Source organism: Tiliqua scincoides, chromosome 1, assembly GCF_035046505.1.
Source record: "Tiliqua scincoides isolate rTilSci1 chromosome 1, rTilSci1.hap2, whole genome shotgun sequence".
Classification (NCBI taxonomy): domain Eukaryota; kingdom Metazoa; phylum Chordata; class Lepidosauria; order Squamata; family Scincidae; genus Tiliqua; species Tiliqua scincoides.
Window position 1 is genome coordinate 105,824,356 of NC_089821.1, and position 23,566 is coordinate 105,847,921.

The 23,566-nt window shown below is 43.9% G+C and overlaps 1 protein-coding gene and 1 long non-coding RNA gene across 2 annotated transcripts in view; one reads left to right on the forward strand and one right to left on the reverse strand.

Annotated features, from left to right (window-relative positions):
- Window positions 1–952: 952 nt before the first annotated feature.
- Window positions 953–21,793, forward strand: CYBRD1 (cytochrome b reductase 1). The gene is made up of 4 exons (XM_066612228.1): window positions 953–1,144; window positions 13,529–13,737; window positions 17,672–17,826; window positions 17,929–21,793. Exons 1-4 carry the CDS (start codon window positions 958–960, stop codon window positions 18,203–18,205), a joined length of 828 nt encoding a protein of 275 aa, XP_066468325.1. The 5' UTR covers window positions 953–957; the 3' UTR covers window positions 18,206–21,793.
- LOC136636893 (uncharacterized) overlaps window positions 7,356–23,566 on the reverse strand; it is a 57,688-nt gene continuing 41,477 nt past the window's right edge. The window contains exon 3 of the long non-coding RNA XR_010793565.1: window positions 7,356–10,697. This is a non-coding gene — a long non-coding RNA (uncharacterized lncRNA). The remainder of the gene's footprint in view (window positions 10,698–23,566) is intronic.

Here is a 23,566-nt window from a genome sequence, read left to right on the forward strand (position 1 = left end):
TCGTTGTGGCTACACCAGTGCTAGAAAGTTGGATAGGATTGGGCCCTAAGTTGGCTCCCAGGCCCTCTTTCTGACCCAGGTATGATGTATCCCCTGCACCTCCCTTTCATGTACCCTGAGACTAGGTCTACTTTGAGCAGACAGTAGCCCTGGCCTCCATGGGGATGGGAGATCTGAAGGCAGAGGCCAGCTCTACCTGTGCCCACAAGCAGCCCACCCTGGGTATCACTTTGCTAATCCAATACCCTAGTAGTGCCATTAATGCTAAGAAATGATAATAGCAATAATAAAGGGGGGGGGATCCGCCTTTAAAACCCATTTCTGCCCAGCCCACAGGAGTACACATTTGATCCCTGTGGCGTATATGCAACGTTGGGCAGAAATGCCTTAACAGCCACGCTTTCCTGGGAGTAAGTCCCATAGACTTTAATGAGACTTGCTTCTGAGTAGACATGCCTAGGATTGGGCTGTTGTGATTGGCGACCTGCTAACCCTAAACAGTCAGCACAATCCTGTGCGTGTTTACTCAAAGGTAAGCCCTGCTGCTGCATCTAAGGGGCAGAGCTCCAAGCCGGAGCCCACAGGGGCGCAGTGCGTTGAGTTAGGACGGAACAAGAAACAAACAGCGTGGAAGCCACGTGCCTGCCCGCTGGCTGAACTTTCCTGGCTGAATCTGGGAGGGAGCCCACTCACAGCCCAACCCTATCCACACTTTCCTGGGAGTAAGCCTCATTGACTCTAATGGGATTTACTTCTGAGTAGACATGCATAGCTTTGGGCAGTCCGATCGCGCTGAGGCTGGGAGGGAGCGGCTTATCTCTCTTCCCCTCCCGGGTTGGGGGTGGGGGAAGGAAGGAGGCCACGCCTGGCCGGGGGGCAGGACCCTCGCTCGGGTCCAGCTGGCCCTTGCGCCGGCTCCGCCCCAGCGCAGAGTTTGCTCGGGTCTGCAAGGGGAAGATGGAGCGCTTCTGGCTGTTCCTGGTCTTCCTGGGGTCGGCGCTGCTGCTGGGCTTCCTGTCGGTGGTGTTCGCCCTGGTCTGGGTCCTCCGGTACCGCGAAGGGCTGGGCTGGAACGGGGGCAGTGAGGAGTTCAACTGGCACCCGGTCCTCGTCGTCACGGGCTTCGTCTTCGTCCAGGGCATCGGTGCGGAGAAGGGGAGTGGGTGGCTGGGGCTGTGTGGCGAAGAGGTGCTGGGGAAAGGGGGACCCCCTTCTACAGCCCCAGCATTGAGAAGGGGACTGCTCTGCTCCGGCGGGGTGAAGATGAAAGTCCCACTGAGTATCTTGGGAGCATCTGGGGTGCCACTGCACCAGCGGGACTCGCCTCGGAGCAAGTGTCGCTGCTGCTGGGCTGGGACTCCGCAAGCGCCCAACAGCCCAATCCTGGGCATGTCTACTCAGAAGTAAGCCCCATTGTGTTCAGTGGGGCCTGCTCGCAGGAAAGTACGGCTAGGGTTGCAGCCGGAGTGTTCGGTGCAGGTTCTGAAAGGCTCGCTGGCTCAGAGTCAGGCTGCCACGAAACCCCCTCCACGCTTTCCTGAGAGTAAGCCCCATTGAACACAGAAGGCCTTTACTTCCGAGTAGACAGGCATAGCCCTGTGCCCTAAGAGACGAGCAGCCCCGAAGGCAGTCCACTTAGGATCGCAGTTTCTGCCCGGGGTGAAAGAAGTTCCGCTTCCTGAAGGTGCAGTTGCCCGGAGGTGTAATTGCTCCCGGGCTGCTGTTTATCATGGGCTGGCCAAGGCTTCCACTTCAAGAAGAAACTTTCTCCAGACTGTTGGCTTTCACCTGCAGTCCTTGTTGCAGTAGGGCAAGCCCCCTTCTCTCTCCTCCCCTCCCTGAGTGCACTAGAAGTATGTAGTCCTCAGACCTCTGAAAGACTTAGGCTGCAATCCTACACACCCTTACATGGGAGTAAGCTCTATTGAACTCAGTGGGACTTGCTTCTGAGAGCCAGGGTGGTGTAGTGGTTTGGGAGGTGGACTCAGACCTGGGAGATCCAGGTTCAAATCCCTGGATCTCAAAAGATTCCTGGGTGACCTTGGGCCAGTCACTTTCTCTCAGCCTCACCTACCTCACAAGGTTGTTGTGAGAACAACAAGAAGGAGGGGAGCAGCTGTGTACACCACCGTGAGCTCTTTGGAGGAAGGGTGGTATAAAAATGCAAAGAAGAAGAATAAAGTAGACATGCATTGGATTGTGCTGTGCATCTTGGAGAAAAAGTGCCTGTAGCACAGAAGGTGTCATTTTAAAAAAAGCAATCTGCATAGATTCCTCTCCACTAGCTCTGCCTTATTACTATGGAAATAATAACTGCTTAGAAATCGGCCAGGAAAAGAGGGTGACACTTAAGTTTGGCTTTCCCCTGACTTTGCATTTTTTGGTGGGGCAATCATCATCACATCCGGACTCCGTCAGATTCATTCTGTGTGCGTTCAATCCTTGTGAGTTTGAGCAGCTATTTTTATTGGAATTTGATTTACTTTAGATCAGTTGGATCGTAGCTATGAGGTTGTAAATTCAGTGGGGGGGAAATTACTATGTGACAGGGATGGTTGGATGGTGTAGATGAGAGTGAAATAAGTTGTGTGTGATAGAATATTGTACACAGGCTGTTGTTGGTTTGAAAAAAAAATACCATTGCACAACTTGCAAAGAACTGACTTGTGAATTTTTGCTCCACAAGTTGCAATTAGTGGTTGCCCAGTTGGTTTTGTTTTGTGTTTTGTTTTGTGTTTTGCTGAGTTTTGAAACATGGAGCACAGTTCCAAGTGTGTTTACTGGGAAGTTCTGCTTGGTACAGTGGGACTTACTTTCAGGTAAGTGTTTGATTGCAGCCTAAATAACCAATGTTTTCAATCCAAAACCATGTCCTTCATGCATGTGATGAAATGGATCTTAGACCCTGAAAGTTGACAACACAATAAGTCTGCTGAGGTGCCACAAGACTCTTGCAGTGAAATTTTGTGCAGATTTATTTCCAAGTAAAAACTCCCAGGTTTGTATGCATAAGGTTGCACAAGTTGTGGTTGCTTCAACAGACTATTGTGGCTGCCATTCTTTGAATTTTTCTTTTCCTGTTTCTTTTAACCCCAAACTTTGTAGTGTTAAAAACGTAATAGGAGGACTGAATTGCTATGATTGCGTAACGTGGTACAGATTAGTTTTATCAGCATCTGACAATGGGGAACAGGAAAACTGAAGAATAAATCACTAGGTTACTGAAGATAAACAAGCAAGGGTTCATTATGGTAGAAAGCCTTTCTAAATGATAAGAACTGTTAAGAAATTAAAACTTGTAAAACTAATTGTGTGGGTTGAGAATTACAAGTTAATTTTTCACATTGAGTCTGCATCTGGCATAAAGATGTTGAACACAGAAATTGAAATAAATGTTAGTTGGGAAAGTAATTTTTTGCTTAAATAAAGTGATCTCTAATAAAAATGATAATAGCTTCTAGACAGACATAATCTGTTGCCCAAATATCATAAGCATTTGTGCAATGGATACCTGCATCTGTCTCCCACACAAGTTTCTACACCCACACTTTTGTGGGGGGGGGGGCGCATTAATTTGTCAAATTACTGAAGATCACTGAAGGAGGAATACAAAAAGTTTTTAATGCATTGTATTGTTGTGGCTTTGCCTAAGAATCTTGATTATTTATTTATTTTTCACATTTTTATTCTGCCCTTCCTCCAAGGAGCTCAGGGTAGCGTACACAGTTAGGTTCCTTTTGTCCTCACAACAGCCCTGTTAGGTTATGCTAAGAGATACTCACTGGCCCAAAGTTGGAGAGGAGTAAGTACTTAACATTGGAGAAATGGGAAACTCTTTGCAGAGATGAGTGAGAATAAAAATGCATAGCAAAAATATGAGAAGACCAAGGAGGTATTGAGTTTCAGAAGAGCTGAAGACTATGGGGAAAGGTTTTATGTTCTGGTGAAAATGCAGTTGAACCAAATTGGTGCCCTTAAGCTAAACTGTTCTTCAAGTTGAGGTGTGTATTCATTCACTTGAATTACTGTAGTGGTAGCCATATAATAATAATAATAATCTGCAGCATCTTTGGAGATTATAGTTCTGACTAGACATTCTGAACCATTGTAGGAGATCCTAGTTCTAACTAGGAAAACTAGAATGTACTGTATAAAAATACACAATAGGTTCTAGTTTCAGCTACTTAGAACTAGGATCTCCAAAGGTGATGAATTGTCTTTCCTAGTTCCTAGGTTTTACTAGTTGGAACTGTAATAAACTGATTTTGAGTTTTTAAAATTGAGTTTTTTTACAAATTCAGTTAATGTGTTTAAAGCAGGTATATACGCCAAAGACAAAGGAATGTGAGTTGTTTATAATGGTAATAGCTTTTTTGTTAACATTTTAGTCATTGGTTTTATTATTACATCTCTAAGGGCCCAATCCTATCCAACTTTTCAGCACCAGTGCAGCTGCAATGCAGCCTTGAGGTAAGGGCACAAATGTTTCCATACTTTGAGGAGGCCTCTCTGACTATCCCAAATCACAGGATGCAGTGCACACCTAATTGGCAAGGCTTCACTAGCACTGAAAAATTGGATAGGATTGTGCCCTAAGCCTCTAGTCCTGTGCACACAGTCAGAGGAGTAAGCTCTATGAGCTTAATGGGACTTGTTGGCAAGTAAACATTCTAAAACTGACTACATGAGAATATTTGCTTAACTTCCCTTGTTCCCCTGTGTTTAAAATATTGCTTTTCCTATCAGTGTGTTAGGTTTGAAAACAAGGCTACAATCTTTTCAGCTTGAATATACTTTTCTTTTACACTTTCGGGGGGGGGGGGAACTTGTGAAACTGCTAAGATCTGTATATACAGTTAACTTGAAAAGAAGTCTACAAATGTAAATATTGTGCTTCCTATAGCATAGAGAAATACCCATTGGTTCATGTTCCAGAACATTCCATCTGAGAACAGAGTTTTCTTTGTGACTTATATAGTGGATGTGCAGTCCTTGGAATTTACTGTACATAAATTAGAGCACATATAAAGATACAGAGCCTTAAAGGTTTTTGAATTCCAATTTGTCCAAACATGTACACTTCCCAATTTTTTTTTTCAGTTTGTTCAAATAGATAGGTCCTCATATAAAGGTAGCTAATATATAAATAAGTGGTTGACCTTAGAACATTTAATATTGTAATGTTAAATATGTCCGCTTCCACCTTCATCAGTAACACAGTTAAGAACATAAGAACATAAGAACAGCCCCACTGGATCAGGCCATAGGCCCATCTAGTCCAGCTTCCTGTATCTCACAGCGGCCCACCAAATGCCCCAGGGAGCACACCAGATAACAAGAGACCTCATCCTGGTGCTCTCCCCTACATCTGGCATTCTGACTTAACCCATTCCTAAAATCAGGAGGTTGCGCATACACATCATGGCTTGTACCCCATAATGGATTTTTCCTCCAGAAACTCATCCAATCCCCTTTTAAAGGCGTCTAGGCTAGACGCCAGCACCACATCCTGTGGCAAGGAATTCCACAGACCGACCACGCGCTGAGTAAAGAAATATTTTCTTTTGTCTGTCCTAACCCGCCCAACACTCAATTTTAGTGGATGTCCCCTGGTTCTGGTATTATGTGAGAGTGTAAAGAGCATCTCCCTATCCACTCTGTCCATCCCCTGCATAATTTTGTATGTCTCAATCATGTCCCCCCTCAAGCGTCTCTTTTCTAGGCTGAAGAGGCCCAAACGCCGTAGCCTTTCCTCATAAGAAAGGTGCCCCAGCCCCGTAATCATCTTAGTCGCTCTCTTTTGCACCTTTTCCATTTCCACTATGTCTTTTTTGAGATGCGGCGACCAGAACTGGACACAATACTCCAGGTGTGGCCTTACCATAGATTTGTACAACGGCATTATAATACTAGCCGTTTTGTTCTCAATACCCTTCCTAATGATCCCAAGCATAGAATTGGCCTTCTTCACTGCCGCCGCACATTGGGTCGACACTTTCATCGACCTGTCCACCACCACCCCAAGATCTCTCTCCTGATCTGTCACAGACAGTTCAGAACCCATCAGCCTATATCTAAAGTTTTGATTTTTTGCCCCAATGTGCATGACTTTACACTTACCGACATTGAAGCGCATCTGCCATTTTGCTGCCCATTCTGCCAGTCTGGAGAGATCCTTCTGGAGCTCCTCACAATCACTTCTGGTCTTTACCACTCGGAAAAGTTTGGTGTCATCTGTAAACTTAGCCACTTCACTGCTCAACCCTGTCTCCAGGTCATTTATGAAGAGGTTGAAAAGCACTGGTCCCAGGACAGATCCTTGGGGCACACCGCTTTTCACCTCTCTCCATTGTGAAAATTGCCCATTGACACCCACTCTCTGCTTCCTGGCCTCCAACCAGTTCTCAATCCACGAGAGGACCTGTCCTCTAATTCCCTGACTGTGGAGTTTTTTCAGTAGCCTTTGGTGAGGGACCGTGTCAAACGCCTTCTGAAAGTCCAGATATATAATGTCCACGGGTTCTCCCGCATCCACATGCCTGTTGACCTTTTCAAAGAATTCTATAAGGTTGGTGAGGCAAGACTTACCCTTACAGAAGCCATGCTGACTCTCCCTCAGCAAGGCCTGTTCGTCTATGTGTTTTGAGATCCTATCTTTGATGAGGCATTCCACCATCTTACCCGGTATAGATGTTAGGCTGACCGGCCTATAGTTTCCCGGGTCCCCCCTCTTTCCCTTTTTAAAAATAGGCGTGACATTTGCTATCCTCCAATCTTCTGGCACCGTGGCCGTTTTGAGGGACAAGTTGCATACCTTAGTCAAGAGATCTGCAACTTCATTCTTCAATTCCTTAATAACCTTTGGGTGGATGCCATCAGGGCCCGGTGACTTATTGATCTTTAATTTATCAATGAGGTCTGAAACATCTTCTCTTTTAACCTCTATCTGACTTAACTCCTCGGTCAGGAGGGGCCGTTCGGGCAGCGGTATCTGCCCGAGGTCTTCTGCCGTGAAGACAGATGCAAAGAACTCATTTAATTTCTCTGCCATCTCTAAGTCTCCTTTTATCTCCCCTTTCCCTCCCTCACCATCCAGAGGGCCAATACAATCCAGTTATAATATATACATCCAGTTATAATACAAGCCCAGGCAGTGGAGAATGCTAGAGGTGGTGGACCACAACAGTGTGGTCAACAACACAACAACAGTGTGGTTCACTCTGAAGACTTAGAAAGATACACAAACTAACAGCGCAATCCTAGATATATCTATTCGGAGGTAAGTCTCACTGAATTCAGTGAGACTTATTCCCATGTAAGTGTGCGTAGGATGCAGCCTAGGTGGTTTTCTGAAGATTGAGACCCATAGCTGCTAGGGGTGTCAAACATAAGGCCCACAGACTGAATGTGGCCCCTGGAAGCAATTTATCCAGCCTTCATTATAATTGGGCTCTCTCATATCTTGAAAATATGATCAAGATTGGCCCATTTTCTCTTCTGTCAAACCCCAGGATTTGGTGATTCCTCAGTAGGAAATCTTTCTATCAGAGGCTATGGCAGTCAGATTTAAAATATTTAATAACAGGTTGCTTGAACTTCTTGTTGCTGATTTATAATTTTAGAAGGCAAGTACAAGGTCTGTGTTGCTTGGCCAGTGTAGTGAGTATGACATCCAGGGTACTTGCATTCCATTCCATATACTACATGGGTGGACTTGCAATTGATGTTCTGTTCCTATAATGTTTTACTAGGTGTTGTGCCTTTGACCATTTCTCTACAGAAAGTGCTGTGAAGGAAAAGTGAGACCCTGGGATCATTAAAAGACCCAGTGAATGGCCTGCTAATCAGTTAATCAAAGCTTTGCATGTACTGTAGAGTAGGGGTGAAAGGGGCATGTATGAATTCTACCGAAACCACAGAAGTTTCATCTTTAGTAGTAAAGAGGCTGCCATCTCCTCAGTCATTTTCAACCACTGTGCCATGGCACACTGGAGTGCTGTGAGTGGTCCACAGGTATGCCACAGGAATTTGGGGGAAGGTCATTTATTAGTAGGGCCAGTGGGCGATGTGAGCCCCCCCCCCCACTGGCTCATTGTCAAACATCAAAAATCTGATGGTGTGCCTTGAGAATTTCAATACCTTGTCAGTGTGCTGTGAGATGAAAAAGTTTGAAAATTGCTGTGTTAGTGATTAGAAATAAATAACTTTTCAATCTATGAGTAAGTAATAGTGTTATCCACTTTGAAGCCCAGGAAAGCTCCCGGCCCTGATGACATCCTAAGCGAAATTTTCATCTTGGTGGTCGGACTCTCTATCTAATCTCTTTACTTTAATTAACCAATCTGGCCTTTTTCCTGATTCTTGGCTCTCTTCAACTCTTGTCCCTATCTTTAAGAAAGGTGACCCTTCCCACCCAGGCAGTTATAGGCCAATTAGCCTTCTTTCCTTTATTGGGAAGCTTTACTCCAAATACCTTCTCACCAGACTATCATCCTGGGCCCTTTCTAAAGCCCTACCTGGTAGAGAACAAATTGGCTTCCGTCCAGGTGCTTCTACTGTTGATCACGCCTTCTTGCTCTCCCACTTGGCCGAGAAGTATTCTGTCCACCATGGTGCCAAACTCTTTGCGGCTTTTATAGACCTCCGTGGAGCTTTCAACTCTATTAATAGGGCTATGTTGTGGAACAAACTGGCCAGTAGTGGGATAGATCCCCGCCTTCTTTTTTTAATTCGCCACCTACACTCTTTCAATTTCTGTAGGGTTCGTCTTGATGGCCTGGGCACTACATTCGAACAAATTTCCATTAATAAAGGAGTTCGCCAAGGCTGTATACTCGCTCCTCTCCTCTTTATTTTTGGCAGATCTTCCCCTCCACCTATCTAGTTGTTAGAACTCTCCTCCGTCCCTTAATGGTGTTCCTCTTTCTATTCTTCTCTACGCAGATGACGCAGTTCTTCTGTCTGTCACCAGATCTGGCCTTTGTCACTCTTTGTCCTCCTTTCAGGATTCCTTGGAAGATAGGTGACCTTTCTTTCCAGCAAGTTCAAACTTTCAAATATCTGGGGATTACTTTTCATTTCCGTCACAGTTGGCTCCCTCACCAACAAATCTGCCATTTCTTCATCTTTACTTCACCTAAACGTGATTTCCTGATTTCATTTTTCCAGTGGCAATCAGTACGTTCCCGCTGCCCTCCACATATTTAAAGTTAAAATTCTTTCCCAATTGTTGTATGGGGTACCTATTTGGATTGAGGCTGCGAACCAAGATCTGGACCAAGTGGCAGCCTCTTTCCTTAGGCGTATTTTGGGGGTTCCCAATTTAATTAGACTTTCCACCCTTATGCTTGAACTAGGGATCCACCTCCCTTCCAGCATGGCGTGGTCCCTTACTTTCAAGTTTTGGCTCCGCCTTCATCTAAGCATTCAGTCTGAGTCCCTTCTAAAAGACCTATTAAAGGACTCCTATCTTTCACGGTGGTTTAAGCTCATTGATTCTAAGCTTCTATCACTAGACCTCTCCCCGGAATTGCTCGCTGATATGAAGCTTAATAAGGCCCATTCAATTATCAAGTCTAAACTTTGGGAATCCGAATTCAATCATCTTTTTTCAAACCTTAACCCCACCTGTTCTCAATTTTTTGGCCTCCCCCTCTCACTTGCCCGCCCTTCCAATTATTTCAGCAAGCTGACCAATCCTATTAAGAGGAGAGCATTTATGCTGGCGAGACTTAATATCTTCCCTTCAGCTGTCCACTCTGGCAGATTCTCCAATTTGCTGCGTGATCACAGGTTATGTCTCTTCTGTTCTTTAGAACCGGACACTCTGGATCATATACTCCTTCGTTGCCCGGCCCATCAATCTCTTTGAGCTATGCACCTGAATCCCGTTGTTTCCCTCTTCGGGTACTTTTACTGACCCCTTATCCGTTCTCCTGTGTGACAATTCTGTGGCCATTACGGATGTTGTAGCTGATTTTCTCTCTGTAGTTTCCAGGCTCAAACCTCCACCCTGATCCTATTCCTTCCTTTGTTCCCCCTCCTTTTTTCCTTTATCAGTCCCCTGTTTTGATTGTCACTTTTGGCAACTCAGCCATTGTGCAGGCGGTTGCTATTGATGTTGTTGTTGCTTATTTATTTTAATGCCAATAAAGGTTCACTAAAACTAACTAATAGTGTTATCTGATAGTTTAATAACTGGTGCATTTGTGACATTTTTCCTTTGCATTGTGCTGGTAGTTGGCTACTGAGAAATGATTGGCTTTAGTGTATTACTTAACCAATGAATTGAAGAGGTGTATCAGGTATTTAATCACATGCATCTTCTGTATTCTTCTGTCCCTGGTTAACAATCTCTTTGCTTGCTTAATAGTGGCTCCCTTGTAACTTTGCATGGAATAAATCCCACAGAGTGTTTCTTGGAACAACTTGAACTTTGTCTTTAATTCTAAATGTCCTCCACTGCGCATGTGATTCAGTGACTCCATTCACAGTGATGAGATTCCAGGTGGTAATTAAAGTTGCAGGATGGAAGTTCATCACCAAAGGGATACAGTGTAATTTCTTCGTAGTCTTTTTGTTTGTGGAAGAGAGACTCTCAAGAATATGGAAGGTTTGATCAAGGACCCCTTTGGGGAAGGTGTTCTTCAAGTTTGTCGTTTTGTAGTATTTATCAGTCATTGCATATACATTGACTCCTGGGGGGAGGGAAAGACAATATTAAGCACAGATATCTGTCCACCACAAAACCATTCTGCTGTCTAGGGGGTATTGTTTGAAGGTAGCTTTTCCATTTGGGAGATGAGGTTATTGTGCTATGATGTGTGCTTTGAAGCATATGGTCCCAGGTTCAGTTTCTGGCATGTTGCAGAAGAGGCCCCTGACTGAAAAAAAATTGAAGTAATAACACTTCTGTAAAATGTAAACAATACTATGCTTTAAAAAAATGAAGTCAGTCATGATCTGACTCAGCGTGACAGCTTCCTATGTTTAAGACAAAGGGAGCAGAAGACAACAGGCATCTGGCCCCTGTGTGAACAACCACCACAGCAAGACTGACACTGGTACTTAGATTTCAGTGATTTTGGGCGCAATCCTAACTGCACCTTGGTCCAGCGCAAGTCCCTCGCACTGGCCTATGAGGGTCGCAAATGTGCCATAAAGCACATTTGCGCGTCTTAGAGAGTCAGCTGGGTCAGCGCAGGGACGTGCGCTGGCCCGCAGAGGCTGCATACAGTATCCGCGCCGACTTAGGAAGGAAGGGTTGTGTTGGCCGACCTCAGCCAACCTGGGTCTAGGGTGGGTGGGAGGAGCTGGGAGGGAGGCATTCCGGGGCAGGTAGAGGGCAGTCCTGGGGCAGGCGGGCGGGGAGTGGGAGGCAGGGCTGGGACCCGGTTGTTATGCAGGATCCCAACCCTGTTCCCAGAGCAGAGCAGTGCAGAGCAGCTGCAAGCCGCTCTGCTCTCTGTGACTTATGTCACAAGTCTGAGAAGACCCATTGGGGCTGTGGTGGCCTATCCGAGGGTAAGGAGAAGAGTTTCCCCTTGCCTCTGGCTGAGCCACTTCAGGCCCCAATCTTGCACGGGATATAGCGCAGGCCTCGTGGCCTGCCTGTTCCAGTGCAAGATAGGATTGTGCTGTTTGTGATATTGCCAGTCAATCTACTGATCAAATTTTCATCTCATGATGATTCCAGTTTCCAGTACTGATAAGTTCGCTGAATGACCAGGTCAATGAGCAACTATCAGGTTTGAACTCTAGTGGCCAGTCTGAAAGCAGTAAGAGAGTGGCCTGCTCAGCAATGTTGACATTAAGGGGAAGGGGTTAAAAAGCAACACTGCAAAATGTTAACTTTAATTCCACAAGCACCCAGTGTACATTTCTGGTCTTCAAAAAGCAGAAGTAAATTTACAGATGTAAATTTCTGGTCTCCAAAAAAAAAACCAGCTGAGGAGGAACTAATAACAATTGTTGCTGTATGTAATTTGCAAACACATATGGATGCAGATGTGGAGGGCACACCCTGGGACAAGCTTTCTAATTTGTGCAAGCATATATGCATAGAAGCGAAGCCTCTTAACAGCCTTCTTAACAGTCATGGGAAGCAAGTAAAGAAAGCAAAGGAATATTGTGGAAGGAATAGGCCACTGAAAGGGAAAATGAATGTATTAACTTAGCAGAGTTTTCCATTGCTAGATCGTGCTGCTCATTTTGTAGCAAGCTTTTGCCCAGGAATAGTGCACTGTTTCTCAAACTGTGGGTCCGACCCAATCTCTGGCGGGTCATGATAGGCTGCTGGCCACCATCATGGAAGATGGTAAGTGAGTCATTTTGGAAGTTGGCAAACATGGGCACTGCCATTTTGAAAGTTTCTAGTCAGGCCCTAGAGAAGCTTCAGGACTGAAGAGCTGCTGGGGTGAGTGCAAGAGTATGTGAAACATGGTGTTGACTGTATTAAAAGAGATGTCACTTCTTGCTTGATGACATCACTTCCGGCTCTGGCATAATAATGAGGGCACTTGCTATTAGATGTCACTTCTGGCCATGACATCACTTCCAGGTTGATGACATCACTTCTGGATAACAGACAGATTGTCATTCTCAAAAGTGGGTCCCACACTACAAAGTTTGAGAACTACCTAACAGTGCAGCTTTATCTGTAAAGATCTGGTGCCTCTTCTTGTTTAGGGGAAGGGTCAGGATTCTGACAGCCAAATCCTGAGCTGCCCCAAAATGGCAGATGCGGCATCCAACACACCCCGGGCAGCCGCAGGCGCCTCCTCAGGAGAAGGGGACATTTGTCCCCTTCCCCTGCATAAGGAAAGTAGACCCACAATGGGACTACTTGATTCTGCGCCTGCTATCGAGCAGGCTCAGAGTAACAGAGTTCTATATCAGGCCAAGAGGCTTGATGTAGGGTTCTGGATCCAGTGGAGCAGAGCTCCACCAGTCCTGCCCCCTCCCTTCCCACTTCCTCCCCTGCCACAGCTCTTCTCCGTCTTTTACCCGCCTCCCCTGCCCCGGAATGCCTCTCCCCACACCCTCACTGACCTCTCCACCACCAGGCAGTCTGGGTGACTGCTGAGCAGTGGACTGCTGGCCTTCCCAGTGCTGGCCCAGCGCGGGCTCGCATTGGGCTGGCTCTTGTGCTAAGCTCCACAAAAGTGCCTTATGGCATGTTTGCAACAGTGCACAGCATCAGTAAGCCAGTGCACAGAGCTCAGGATTGGGCTCTGGGTGTAACAGTGTGAATCAGGTCTGTGGCTAAATACCCCAAAGCTGGTGTATAATTCTGATATAATTTGAATAATCTTACTCATGCTAACTGGGCTGAGAGGCATCCTTTAAACTAATGATTGCATTTTGTATTTAGCAGGGGGAGAGTTTGGTTTATGTAAACTGCTGAGAACTTTTTGCTGAAAAGTGGTATATCCATATTCTCAGTTGTAATGTAAGAATGTCTTATGTGTTTTAGGAAAGCTTATTTTTTTCTAAACTTCTGAATAGTTCCCTCTTTCTTCATCTCTAGCAATTATCGTGTACCGATTACCATGGACCTGGAAATGCAGCAAACTCTTGATGAAGTATATCCATGCTGGGTTACATACCATTGCTCTGACACTTGCAATTATTGCTTTGGTGGCTGTTTTTGATTTCCATAATGCCAAGAAGATTCCTAACATGTACAGTCTGCACAGCTGGATTGGGTTGATTGCTGTCATTCTATATGCTCTACAGGTAAGACACCTTTTCTAAACGGTATTTAAAGGTGGCATGAGATATTGTTTTGTTGGATCTTTAACAGCATGTTTTCATAAATTGTGTTTACCACAACTTGGAAACATAAGATTTTGCACCCAGGTCAGCCAAATTCTTGAGTGCATGTGTATAAGTAGAACAAATGATGCAAGTTGTGTTTATTCAGATTTGATTTCTGGAATGCAAATTCATTCAATTCAGGATCTAAAAACACATTTTTCCCCTTGGTAATCAGGCAGCACCTGGCCTGAAGAGGGGAAATAGTTTGCCAACATTTTGGAGTTGACACCACAGGATTCTAACTGATTAGAAAATAGCGAATAAATTTAAAATTTTGATACTTTTTCCTCTTAGAATCATAGCTGACTGGGGGAAGGGGAAGAAGAAATAAAAATAATTCCCCAATACAAAGTCACAAAAATAACTGGCAGGGGAAGAAAAGCAAAATTTGTTTTTTAAAGAGAGGGTAGGGATTGTGAGGTGTGTGTACTGTTTGATGTAAAGTTCTAAAACCATCTGGCAAATAGAAATGCTGCAAGAGCCCTCTGAAGAAGTGATGGAAGAAATGGAAAGAATGGAGGGAGTGAGAAGATTGTTCACTGAGAGGTTTGCTGCAGCAGAAGTTTAATAGCTCATCCACATAAACAATAGCATTTTTTTTTAATTTGGGTACCCAAACACAGGTAACCAACAAAGCTTAGGTTTCATAACCAGATGCTGTAGATTTCTGGTAGTTACTTTGCTGAATCAGCTGCTCATAAAAGATAAGAGCATGCCAACATTGTATCTTTAAGATGCATTTTCTTATTCAAAAAGTGAGTGCCATGCAGGTAGTAGCACCCTTGTAGCAGCCTTGGGTGTTCTCCAGGGAGAACGGCTGGGTACAAATCAAATAAGTAATAGCATAATTATTTTTTTCTGTATTTCATACCAATGCACTGACGTGGTGCAACCCACTGTAAGAATGCAGGCTTAAATCTCATGTCCATCAAAAGCGGGTCATATGGCTCCAAGGGAAAGTATCCCCTCGGGATAGCAGCTGATAGATTCATTTATATTGGTAGTATGCCATTTTGAGCTAATGTGGATGAGCAGAGAGAGATGCTGAAAAATGCATGTCAACCACTGTTCATTGATATTGGTTAAATAGCATGTCAGCTTAATAAGGAACAAAGGAAGCCATTCTTGTGTTAACTTAAGACAGGCCAGGCCCTGCCCTGCTTTTTGAAGTGCTTTCAGTTTTCTAAGATCCTATTATGAAAGATACAGCTTAACTAGGATGGTTAGCATTTTTGTGGCTACATCAAGTTTTAAAAGGGAAGATGAAGTATTTCCGTATATTCTTAAGGTACTGCAGCTGTTCCACATAGGAGCTTCTAAACTGCAGTGATCTGTCCAAGAATGTATGAGACCTCTTCATCCTGCAGATGTTAATTGCAGTGTTTTTGTCAACAAGGCTTATGGGTTCTAGGCTATTGGTACTAGGTAGTACCACTGTTACCACTACTGTGGATCTTCTGATTGGCTGATGCTGCCCTTGTTTGTAGTTTAGTGCAGTGGTTCTCAAACTGTTGGGTTGTGACTCACCAGCCCAAGAACCACTGCCCCTTTCCCCTTAAGGGATGGGGGAAAGCAACAGCATGATCCTCAGGATCGTGTTGCTGCTGGGGACTGAGGGGCTTTTTGTTCAACTTACCCCTGGCACCGGCTTTCTGGGGGGGAGTCCTGAGGAGTCCTCTGCAGGGCTCCCCGCATCGCGGAATGTTCAAAAAATGCTATTGCGACCCACTTCTGGTTTTGCAATTGTGACCCGGAAGTGGGTCGTGATTGCATTTTTTGAACATTCTGAGATGCAGGGAGCCCTGCAGAGGACTCCGTAGGGTTCCCTGCACCCCTAGGAGGCTGGTGCAAGGGGGTGTAAGTTGAACAAAAAGCCCTTCAGTCCCTGGCAATGGCGCAATCCTGAGGATTGTTTTGCTGCCTCACCCTGCCCCTACGAACAGTTAGCGGTTTGTAAACTCTACACAAGAGTTCGAGAACCACTGGTTTAGCAACTTCATGAGCCATCACAAGAGCCTATAGTTGGCTTGTCTGGCCTGGTATAAACCCTAGGATAAGCACCGCAGGCACACGCCTATAAGTCAACCCCACAGATAAGTCGAGGGCAGGTTTTGAGCCAACAATCATGGATTTTTCTATGACCCTCGGATAAGTTGGGGGTTAAACTTAGGGGGGTGTCTGACTGTAGTTTTGTCTGATTTTTACTCGAGGCCAGATCCTGAAAAATAACCCACCACTAATTGTTACCTAAGAACTGTAGTCTCTAATTTATTTAAAACATAGAAAAAATCATAAGATACATTTTTATTCTTTTTAAATTCTGGTCTTCACCACCTTTTTGTAAACACTATCAGAGTAAGTGCACTGTAAACAACATACCAGTAAAACAGTGGTTCCCAACCTGGTATTCATGTACTCCCAGGGACACTCAACAGGACCTTTAGAGGTACTTGGAAGAGTGGATTAATGGCAGAAAAAGGCAGGCCGTGCTCCAGAATGCCTCGCAAGGCAGGAATGCCTTGCAAGGATCAGCAAGGCAGGAAAGGAGGTAGCTAGTTGGCTGTGAAAGCCCCACCAATAGCTAGTTTATGATCATCAATTCATCTGTGAACCAGTGATTGAAAACCAGCACAGTAAAAAAAGCTGAAAGATAATATGGAAAGTGATCAATCACCCAGAATTTCTCGGCACACTTCTGGTGCAAAACAGTGCAAAGGCAGAGTCTTCTTCAAACACATAAAAAGAGAAAGTATGTGATGATTACATGAAGTCTGAGAGGAGATGAAGGCTTGTGTTATTACAAACATTTTGCTAATATGAAGGGTACAGTCTATGGAAATGGGCTGCCAAGGGATATTCAAGTGAAAATGATGAATCAAATCCACCGTTAAGGTGTCTGGTGTGTTAAGCCAGAAGCTCTACATACGACATACAACCCATTACACATAACTGAGAGTGTGCAATTCAATTCACAGCAGAGAGAGATGCAGCTACATATATTTGCAACCCTTTTTACTCAGAAGTAGACCCACTGCTTTCCATTGGTGTTATTCTTAAGTAAGGGTGCATTGAATTGTAGCCTGGGACTTTGCTTCAAATGGAAAGGACGATCCCATCCTGGTGTTGAAAAAAACAGACCTGCTTTGCAAGCATTTGTAAAGCAGAACCAGGTTGCTGCAGCATTTGCAAAAGGGAACGAAGGAAGGAGAATAAAAGGTTAACTTTGGCTGGAATTTGCCAGTGAAGTTGAAGAAGCAAATGACATCTTGCCTGCCTGCTGAAACTTTTCAGAGTTGAAAGGCTCTGCCCTCTGATTGACCCAGAGATAATTGGCACTTGATTATGCGACAAAAATTTTACTACTGTAGGTGAGTATCTACGGTAGTTTTCCTGGATAGTCAACAACACACTTGAAATTTTCCATAGAGGGTTTTAAAGGGAGAGTCCAGCATGATACGGCTGAGTTGGAACTCGTATGCAGATTTGAGCCAGACAGCTTTGAGTTTAATAGAGGCTGGCAGTGGCTAGCTCACTACAAGAAGCAATGTTGTGTTTGTATGCTGTCTATCTTGCTTCACATATTTGGTACCAGAGGTTTACACCCACCTGCGGGACTGAATCTTGTTTGCATTTATGCTTTCTACACAGTAGTGAGACACAGCTCACTACGTTGCATTGCTGGGATTTCTAGCCTCACTTTGTAACTCGCACACAAAATCTGTCAAGGGAGAACAGTTCATGCATTGAAAGAAGTGGGCTCTGACCCACAGAAGTTTAAGCCACCCACAGACTTTTAATCATGTTAAATAAAATACACTGATCCATCAAATAACTAAATATTATCTGTGTTTAGCTTGTTCTAGGTTTTGCAGTCTTCCTGCTTCCCTTTACTCCAGTTTCACTTCGGGCAGCTGTTATGCCCCTTCATGTTTATTCTGGCCTTTTCATCTTTGGAACTGTAATTGCAACGGCATTTATGGGCATTACAGAAAAGCTCCTTTTTACTTTGTAAGTATTGCTTTAAAAATCATTGGTGATGGTCTCTCATTTTTTATATTTTATTTTTTGGTATGTCATGCGTTTACACACATTTCCTTTCTTTCTCTAAAGGAAACCACCTGCTAGCCTTCCGTATAGTGCCTTGCCAGAAGAAGCTGTGTTTGTCAACATACTTGGTGTGTTGATTTTGGTCTTTGGTGCTCTTGTTTTGTGGATGGTAACAAGGCCCCATTGGAAGCGTCCCCTTGAACAGAGTTCAGTAATTGAACAGCATTCTGAAGGAAGGCTCAAAGGCGAGGATTCAACTATGACTGACTACAGCAGTGAAGCAGCAGCCAGAAAACGAAATCTCAACCTCGATGAAGCTGGCCAGAGGTCGACAATGTAAAAACAGTGGATGCTACAGAAGTAAATTTTCTAATACCAAAAAGGGCTATCTTTAAAAAAAAAAAAAAAATCCTAGTCATCCAATATTACATGATTTGCTTAGTGCTGATATGAACATGTTCTGAATAACTGAAACTGATAAGGGTTATAATTTTAAAATAATATGTACTTAACTATCTGGTATCTTATTTTATCAAAAGAAATGTGGGACTGGAATGAAATATGCCAGTTTTCCAACACATCTTGTAGTATTAAGCTGTATACCAGCAGATCTCCCTAACAAAGAGTCTGCCAATGTAGTACTTGTTTCTCTATGCCTTCCCTTCTTTTATAAGAGAATTCAAAAACATCACCATGGCAAGAAAGTATCTTTAAGGTGCTATGAGATTACCAGAAGGATTTCTAGAAAAGTAGTGCAACTGATGAAGTTACACTACTGTGTTGGTTCTTTTAAAAACCTATATTGTGGCTAACACAGAACTCCAGCGGCACTTGTGCAACTACAAAAACAGATCTGAGCTCCACTGGTAGAGAGTTTTGAAAGTGTGGGCAAATCTTCATGCAATGGCTTCCCTGGAAACCTTGAAAACCTTTTTGTTTTCCAAAAGCCCATTGAAAGAGTACATCACTGAGCAGAAGGAATGGGGGCGCAGCCAGATCACAAAGCTGCCACCTTGTATTTTGGAAACTTGGCAGTCTAGCTGCCCATCATTTCTTCTGCTCAGTGGCGCTCCCTTCAAGGGGTGCTCTTTAAGAGGTACCCTTTTCAAGGGGGAATCCCTGCAGGAGAAGGGGTTGTAGCAAAGCGGCCACCATCCCTTTCTCCTCTGAGAGAACCTGGAAGTGATGTCACGATGTCATGTGATGTCACTGCACCAGGTGCTGGGGCACTGCTGAACCTCATCTAACACATCTTTTTCCCAAATTTCTTGCAAACTTTGGCACTTTAGGTGTTTGTATATTACTCTCTGTATCACATGTAAGCCCACATGCTTGAACCTTAACGGTATTGTAGTATGTAATCAATTACATGCTTTTCTGCATGTACCCCAATGAAATGAATACCTGCATCTTATTCACAGTGTTTGGAGTAAATGCTCCCTTTGATTTGGCCCCTTTGAAGTTGCAGTGTGTTCAGATGTTTTCTTCAGTGATTATTCTGGAAAGCTACATTTTTCAGACATGTAGCTAAACAGCACTAGTCCAGTTTGTGAATTGTATAAAGAGAATTTGTTTCATTTTGCACTCCAACTGGTGAAGCCAGAAGTTGAACTCTGTTCCTGTTTATTAGGTGAAATTTTGTTTCAATTAACTTATAACTAGCCCTATAGCTGTGTCTATGTAGCTCTTTGCTAAGAGATGTTAAACAATGTTGGGTTTACTTTAGCACTTCAGTGGCACCTTTAGTGGAATATATGTGTGTCTATGAGAGAGAGAAAGAGAGTGAGATTTTTGGCAGGAAAGCAGCATGGAAGTAAAAGGTTAAATACTCCCTACCTCTGGGCAGTGATCCAGATTTGCACTTTAAAGCAAACCCCAAACAACCAAGATCAAAGCTGTTGCCATAATCTCATTTTATTATAGAATGTGACTAATCTGTGCTTGTGGGTGAAATTGTCATTCTTCTGAATCAGCAGAACATCTTACTTCCAATACCTTGAAAATGTCCTGTTGCCCATGCTTCTATTCTCCTTCTCCTTGGACAATGTGCAGCTAACGTTTTGGGGGGATGAAACTGGGAAGGAGGGGAATGCCTACACCTGTGTTTAGAAACATAGGAGGCCACATCTTCAGAAGTGTCCTTTGTTCATGGAAGGAGAGTTCAGTTCAGACAGGGACCCCTTGCACAAGCTGCCTTCTTACAGGTGATATTTCTGCGTCTGGGCCACTGCTGTGCCAAAGCTTTGGACATTATCCAAATGCATTGTGAAGTCTTAAAGGATCTTTATGAATATCATATCATTAATTCCTGTGTTTGATCAGATTTATACAGGAGTCCTTCAGTATCCACAGGAGATACATTCCTGCATCCCGTGGATACTAGAAAGAGTGGATAAGTGGTAACTCTCCGCAGTTTCTACCACCCCTGCACCCATTACCTTCATTTTTCTTCATTGCAGTCATGTGAAGCAATAACATTTCTTGCTTTAACCAAATGCTGTAAGCAGTAAGCTTGGAGCAAGATGAGCAGGCAGGCAGCCTGCAGGCTCCAGTGGAGACTAACAGCCCAATCCAAGCTCCACTGGGTGCAGTGTTGTTGAAAAGGCTATTACTGCATCCAGCAGCACTGCTGAGGCTGCCTGAAGTCTCCTTGGAGGAAGGGGACTTTTGTATCCTTCCCCTGGGGAAAGCCCTAAGCCCCGCAACGGTCCTTTTCAAGTCTGCGCCGGCTATTTTACCGGCACAGACTTAAGTGATTCTGTCAGGCCTTCTGGCCCAAGAGTTCAGGATCCAGCAGAGCAACTCCCCTCTCATCTCAGTTCCAGTGCATAAAAAGTGGCAGAGAGACCACCCTAACTTTAGATGGTGATAAGCAATATATCGAAGAGTCATTTTTTATATCTCCAGCCAGCATCAGTTCTGAAAGCACTGTGTTGAGAATTTGCAAAGGAACTGGCTGGTCTAAAATTATTTCTGTAGGTGACTTGCCATCATGTAGCATATAACTGGAAATCTCAGAAATCTTGTCAAATGTCATACATGTTGGAAATTGCTAATGTGTACTCTGTAGGAAAATTTGCAGAGAAGTTCATAATTTTAAATAGAACTGGGGGATCAAATTGCCACTTGTTCCCTTTCTAAGATCTGGTAGTTTTGTACAGCTTCTGAGTATGTTCTAAAATAGAACACATTGGTTTTTTATTCAAATTAGTAAAAAAAGTTGGGTTTTGTGTTCATTTACATGTTGCACTCTCTTATGGGAAATGGACATTTAATTTAAACATTTAAGTTAAAAAGAGCATCTGTAGAGTTTAGCATGACAAAATTACTCTGCTACAGGAAAAGAGATGAACACTCCCTATGACGTATCCAAGCTGGACAATCCCTTTGCAGTCCCTAGACTGCTAATTTGCTGGCAGTAGCAATGCTGCAGTGAGTCAGCATGAAAGAAATCTGAGCACAGAGTGTGGCTATTCTGGGTGCTTAGCTTCTAAAGTGATACTTCCTCACTTCATTGGTTTAGTGTTAAGTTTTGGGGGAGGAATCTGATGCCATCCCATGCCTTCCACAATATGTGGGCAAATCCGGATTCTGACAGAAACAAAGTACTAAAAATGTGTATTATGTAAGTCTTCCTTATTTTGCAAATTTAAAATGGCCTTAGTAGCATCCTATATCACCAGCTGCCTTGTTTATAAAATCAAGTAGTTGAATGTACCAGGTACTTGTACATGTATTATATAGTATGACTGCATATAGTACTGTAAATAGAAATATGGTAATTATAACCTGAGTCTTATAGAGGGGACTAAGCTATTATCAAATACTTTAATTGCAAAAGACTTTTTCATGTGTTCTGGATTTTGAAATCCATTTGAATGTTTATGTATTATTTGTAGTATGTTTTTGCAGAGCAAAAGAACACATTTGATACAATAGATTTTTTTTATATTGCAATAAAAGCTATTCAAATCCTACCTTAAATGTGCCCCAGACCTAAGATTTTTCTACTAACTGCTGAACTGCATTTAATGTGGACTGGAATTATATGCAGGTTAATTAGCAACACTGTAATGGTTGTAGGACAATTGATTTTCCCAAAATATTCTTTCCTTGGGTGTTTTCTTCCTTGCAACTGGCTTGTTTCTCTGCCACATTAATCCACCAATGGAATATGGCAACAGGTATCCCATTCCCCAACCAATTCATTTATAAAACCACTTCCATGTATTCTTTCACCAGCACCGTGAGGTGTGGGAAGGGGAGTCTGGCTTTTTGGGTTGGGTGAACAATAGGTGCCCATGGTTGAGGTGTGACTACTGCTCTGCACTCTAATACCACCAGTGGCAGTGCAGGCATGATATAGCAGCTGAACTCAGTTAAGGCACACATACACATGCCCCAAAATAAGCATGCTTCTGTGTTTGTAGCCCTGGAATCAGAACCAATATGTAGTTCCTGAGGTACTTAAGCACTTTGTGATTTCATCCTTCCTGGATGAACCATTTTCAGGGGTAGTCCCATGTAGCATTTGTTACAATAGTCTAACCAAGATGTCACTAGGGCATGGACCACCATTGCCAGATCCAACTGACACAGGTACATCAGAGCAATTTTTGTATCCATCGTGTGTGCCCAAACCCGGGCCCTGGAGCCACTGGCGGCCCTCAAGGACTCCCAATCTGGCCTGCAGGGAGCCCCCAGTCTCCAATGAGCCTCTGGCCCTCCAGAGACTTGCTGGAGCCTATGCTGGCCTGATGCAACTGCTCTCAGCTTGACAGCCAACTGTTCAAGCTCTCATGTGAGCTGTGGGACGAGGGCTCCCTCCACTGCTTGCTGTTTCACATCTGTGATGCAGCAGTGGCAGCAAAGGAAAGGATGGCCCTGCTTTCTGCAAGGCCTTTTATAGACCTTGAGCTATTGCAAGACCTTCATTCATTCATATGTTCCATCTCTAATATATTCATTTATGTAAATTTATTCAAATTTTAAATGTAAATTCTTTTTTTTCCTGACACAGTGTCAGGAAGATGATGTGGCCCTCCTGCCAAAACGTTTGGGCACCCCTGCTGTACACCAAAGACCATAATAAATGAAATGCAAGGATGGATGGACTGAGACTTCTTACAGACCAGTGCTTCAAATTAGATGTTTGTTCTGGATACAACATTCAGAGTCAGAGTTTGATCCAACAACTAACTTCCTGAAGCTATACTTCAGTGGCTTGGAATGGGGTGGGAAGGTATGTGAAACTGAGATCATCTCAGTTTTAAGTCTGTAGCCTCATTGCGGCAGCCTCAGCAGATACCGCTGCCCGAACAGCCCCTCCTGACCAAGGAGTTAAGTCAGATAGAGGTTAAAAGAGAAGATGTTTCAGACCTCATTGATAAATTAAAGATCAATAAGTCACCGGGCCCTGATGGCATCCACCCAAGAGTTATTAAGGAATTGAAGAATGAAGTTGCAGATCTCTTGACTAAGATATGCAACTTGCCCCTCAAAACGGCCACGGTGCCAGAAGATTGGAGGATGGCAAATGTCACGGCTATCTTTAAAAAGGGAAAAAGGGGGGACCCAGGAAACTATAGGCCGGTCAGCCTAACATCTATACCGGGTAAGATGGTGGAATGCCTCATCAAAGATAGGATCTCAAAACACATAGATGAACAGGCCTTGCTGAGGGAGAATCAGCATGGCTTCT

Bases quoted from the DNA above. Each gene is read 5' to 3' on its own strand.
- CYBRD1 (XM_066612228.1), top strand. From the start codon at position 958: ATGGAGCGCTTCTGGCTGTTCCTGGTCTTCCTGGGGTCGGCGCTGCTG. The intron at 13,738-17,671 runs GTAAGACACCTT...ATCTGTGTTTAG, and splicing joins TCATTCTATATGCTCTACAG to CTTGTTCTAGGTTTTGCAGT. The intron at 17,827-17,928 runs GTAAGTATTGCT...CTTTCTCTAAAG, and splicing joins GAAAAGCTCCTTTTTACTTT to GAAACCACCTGCTAGCCTTC.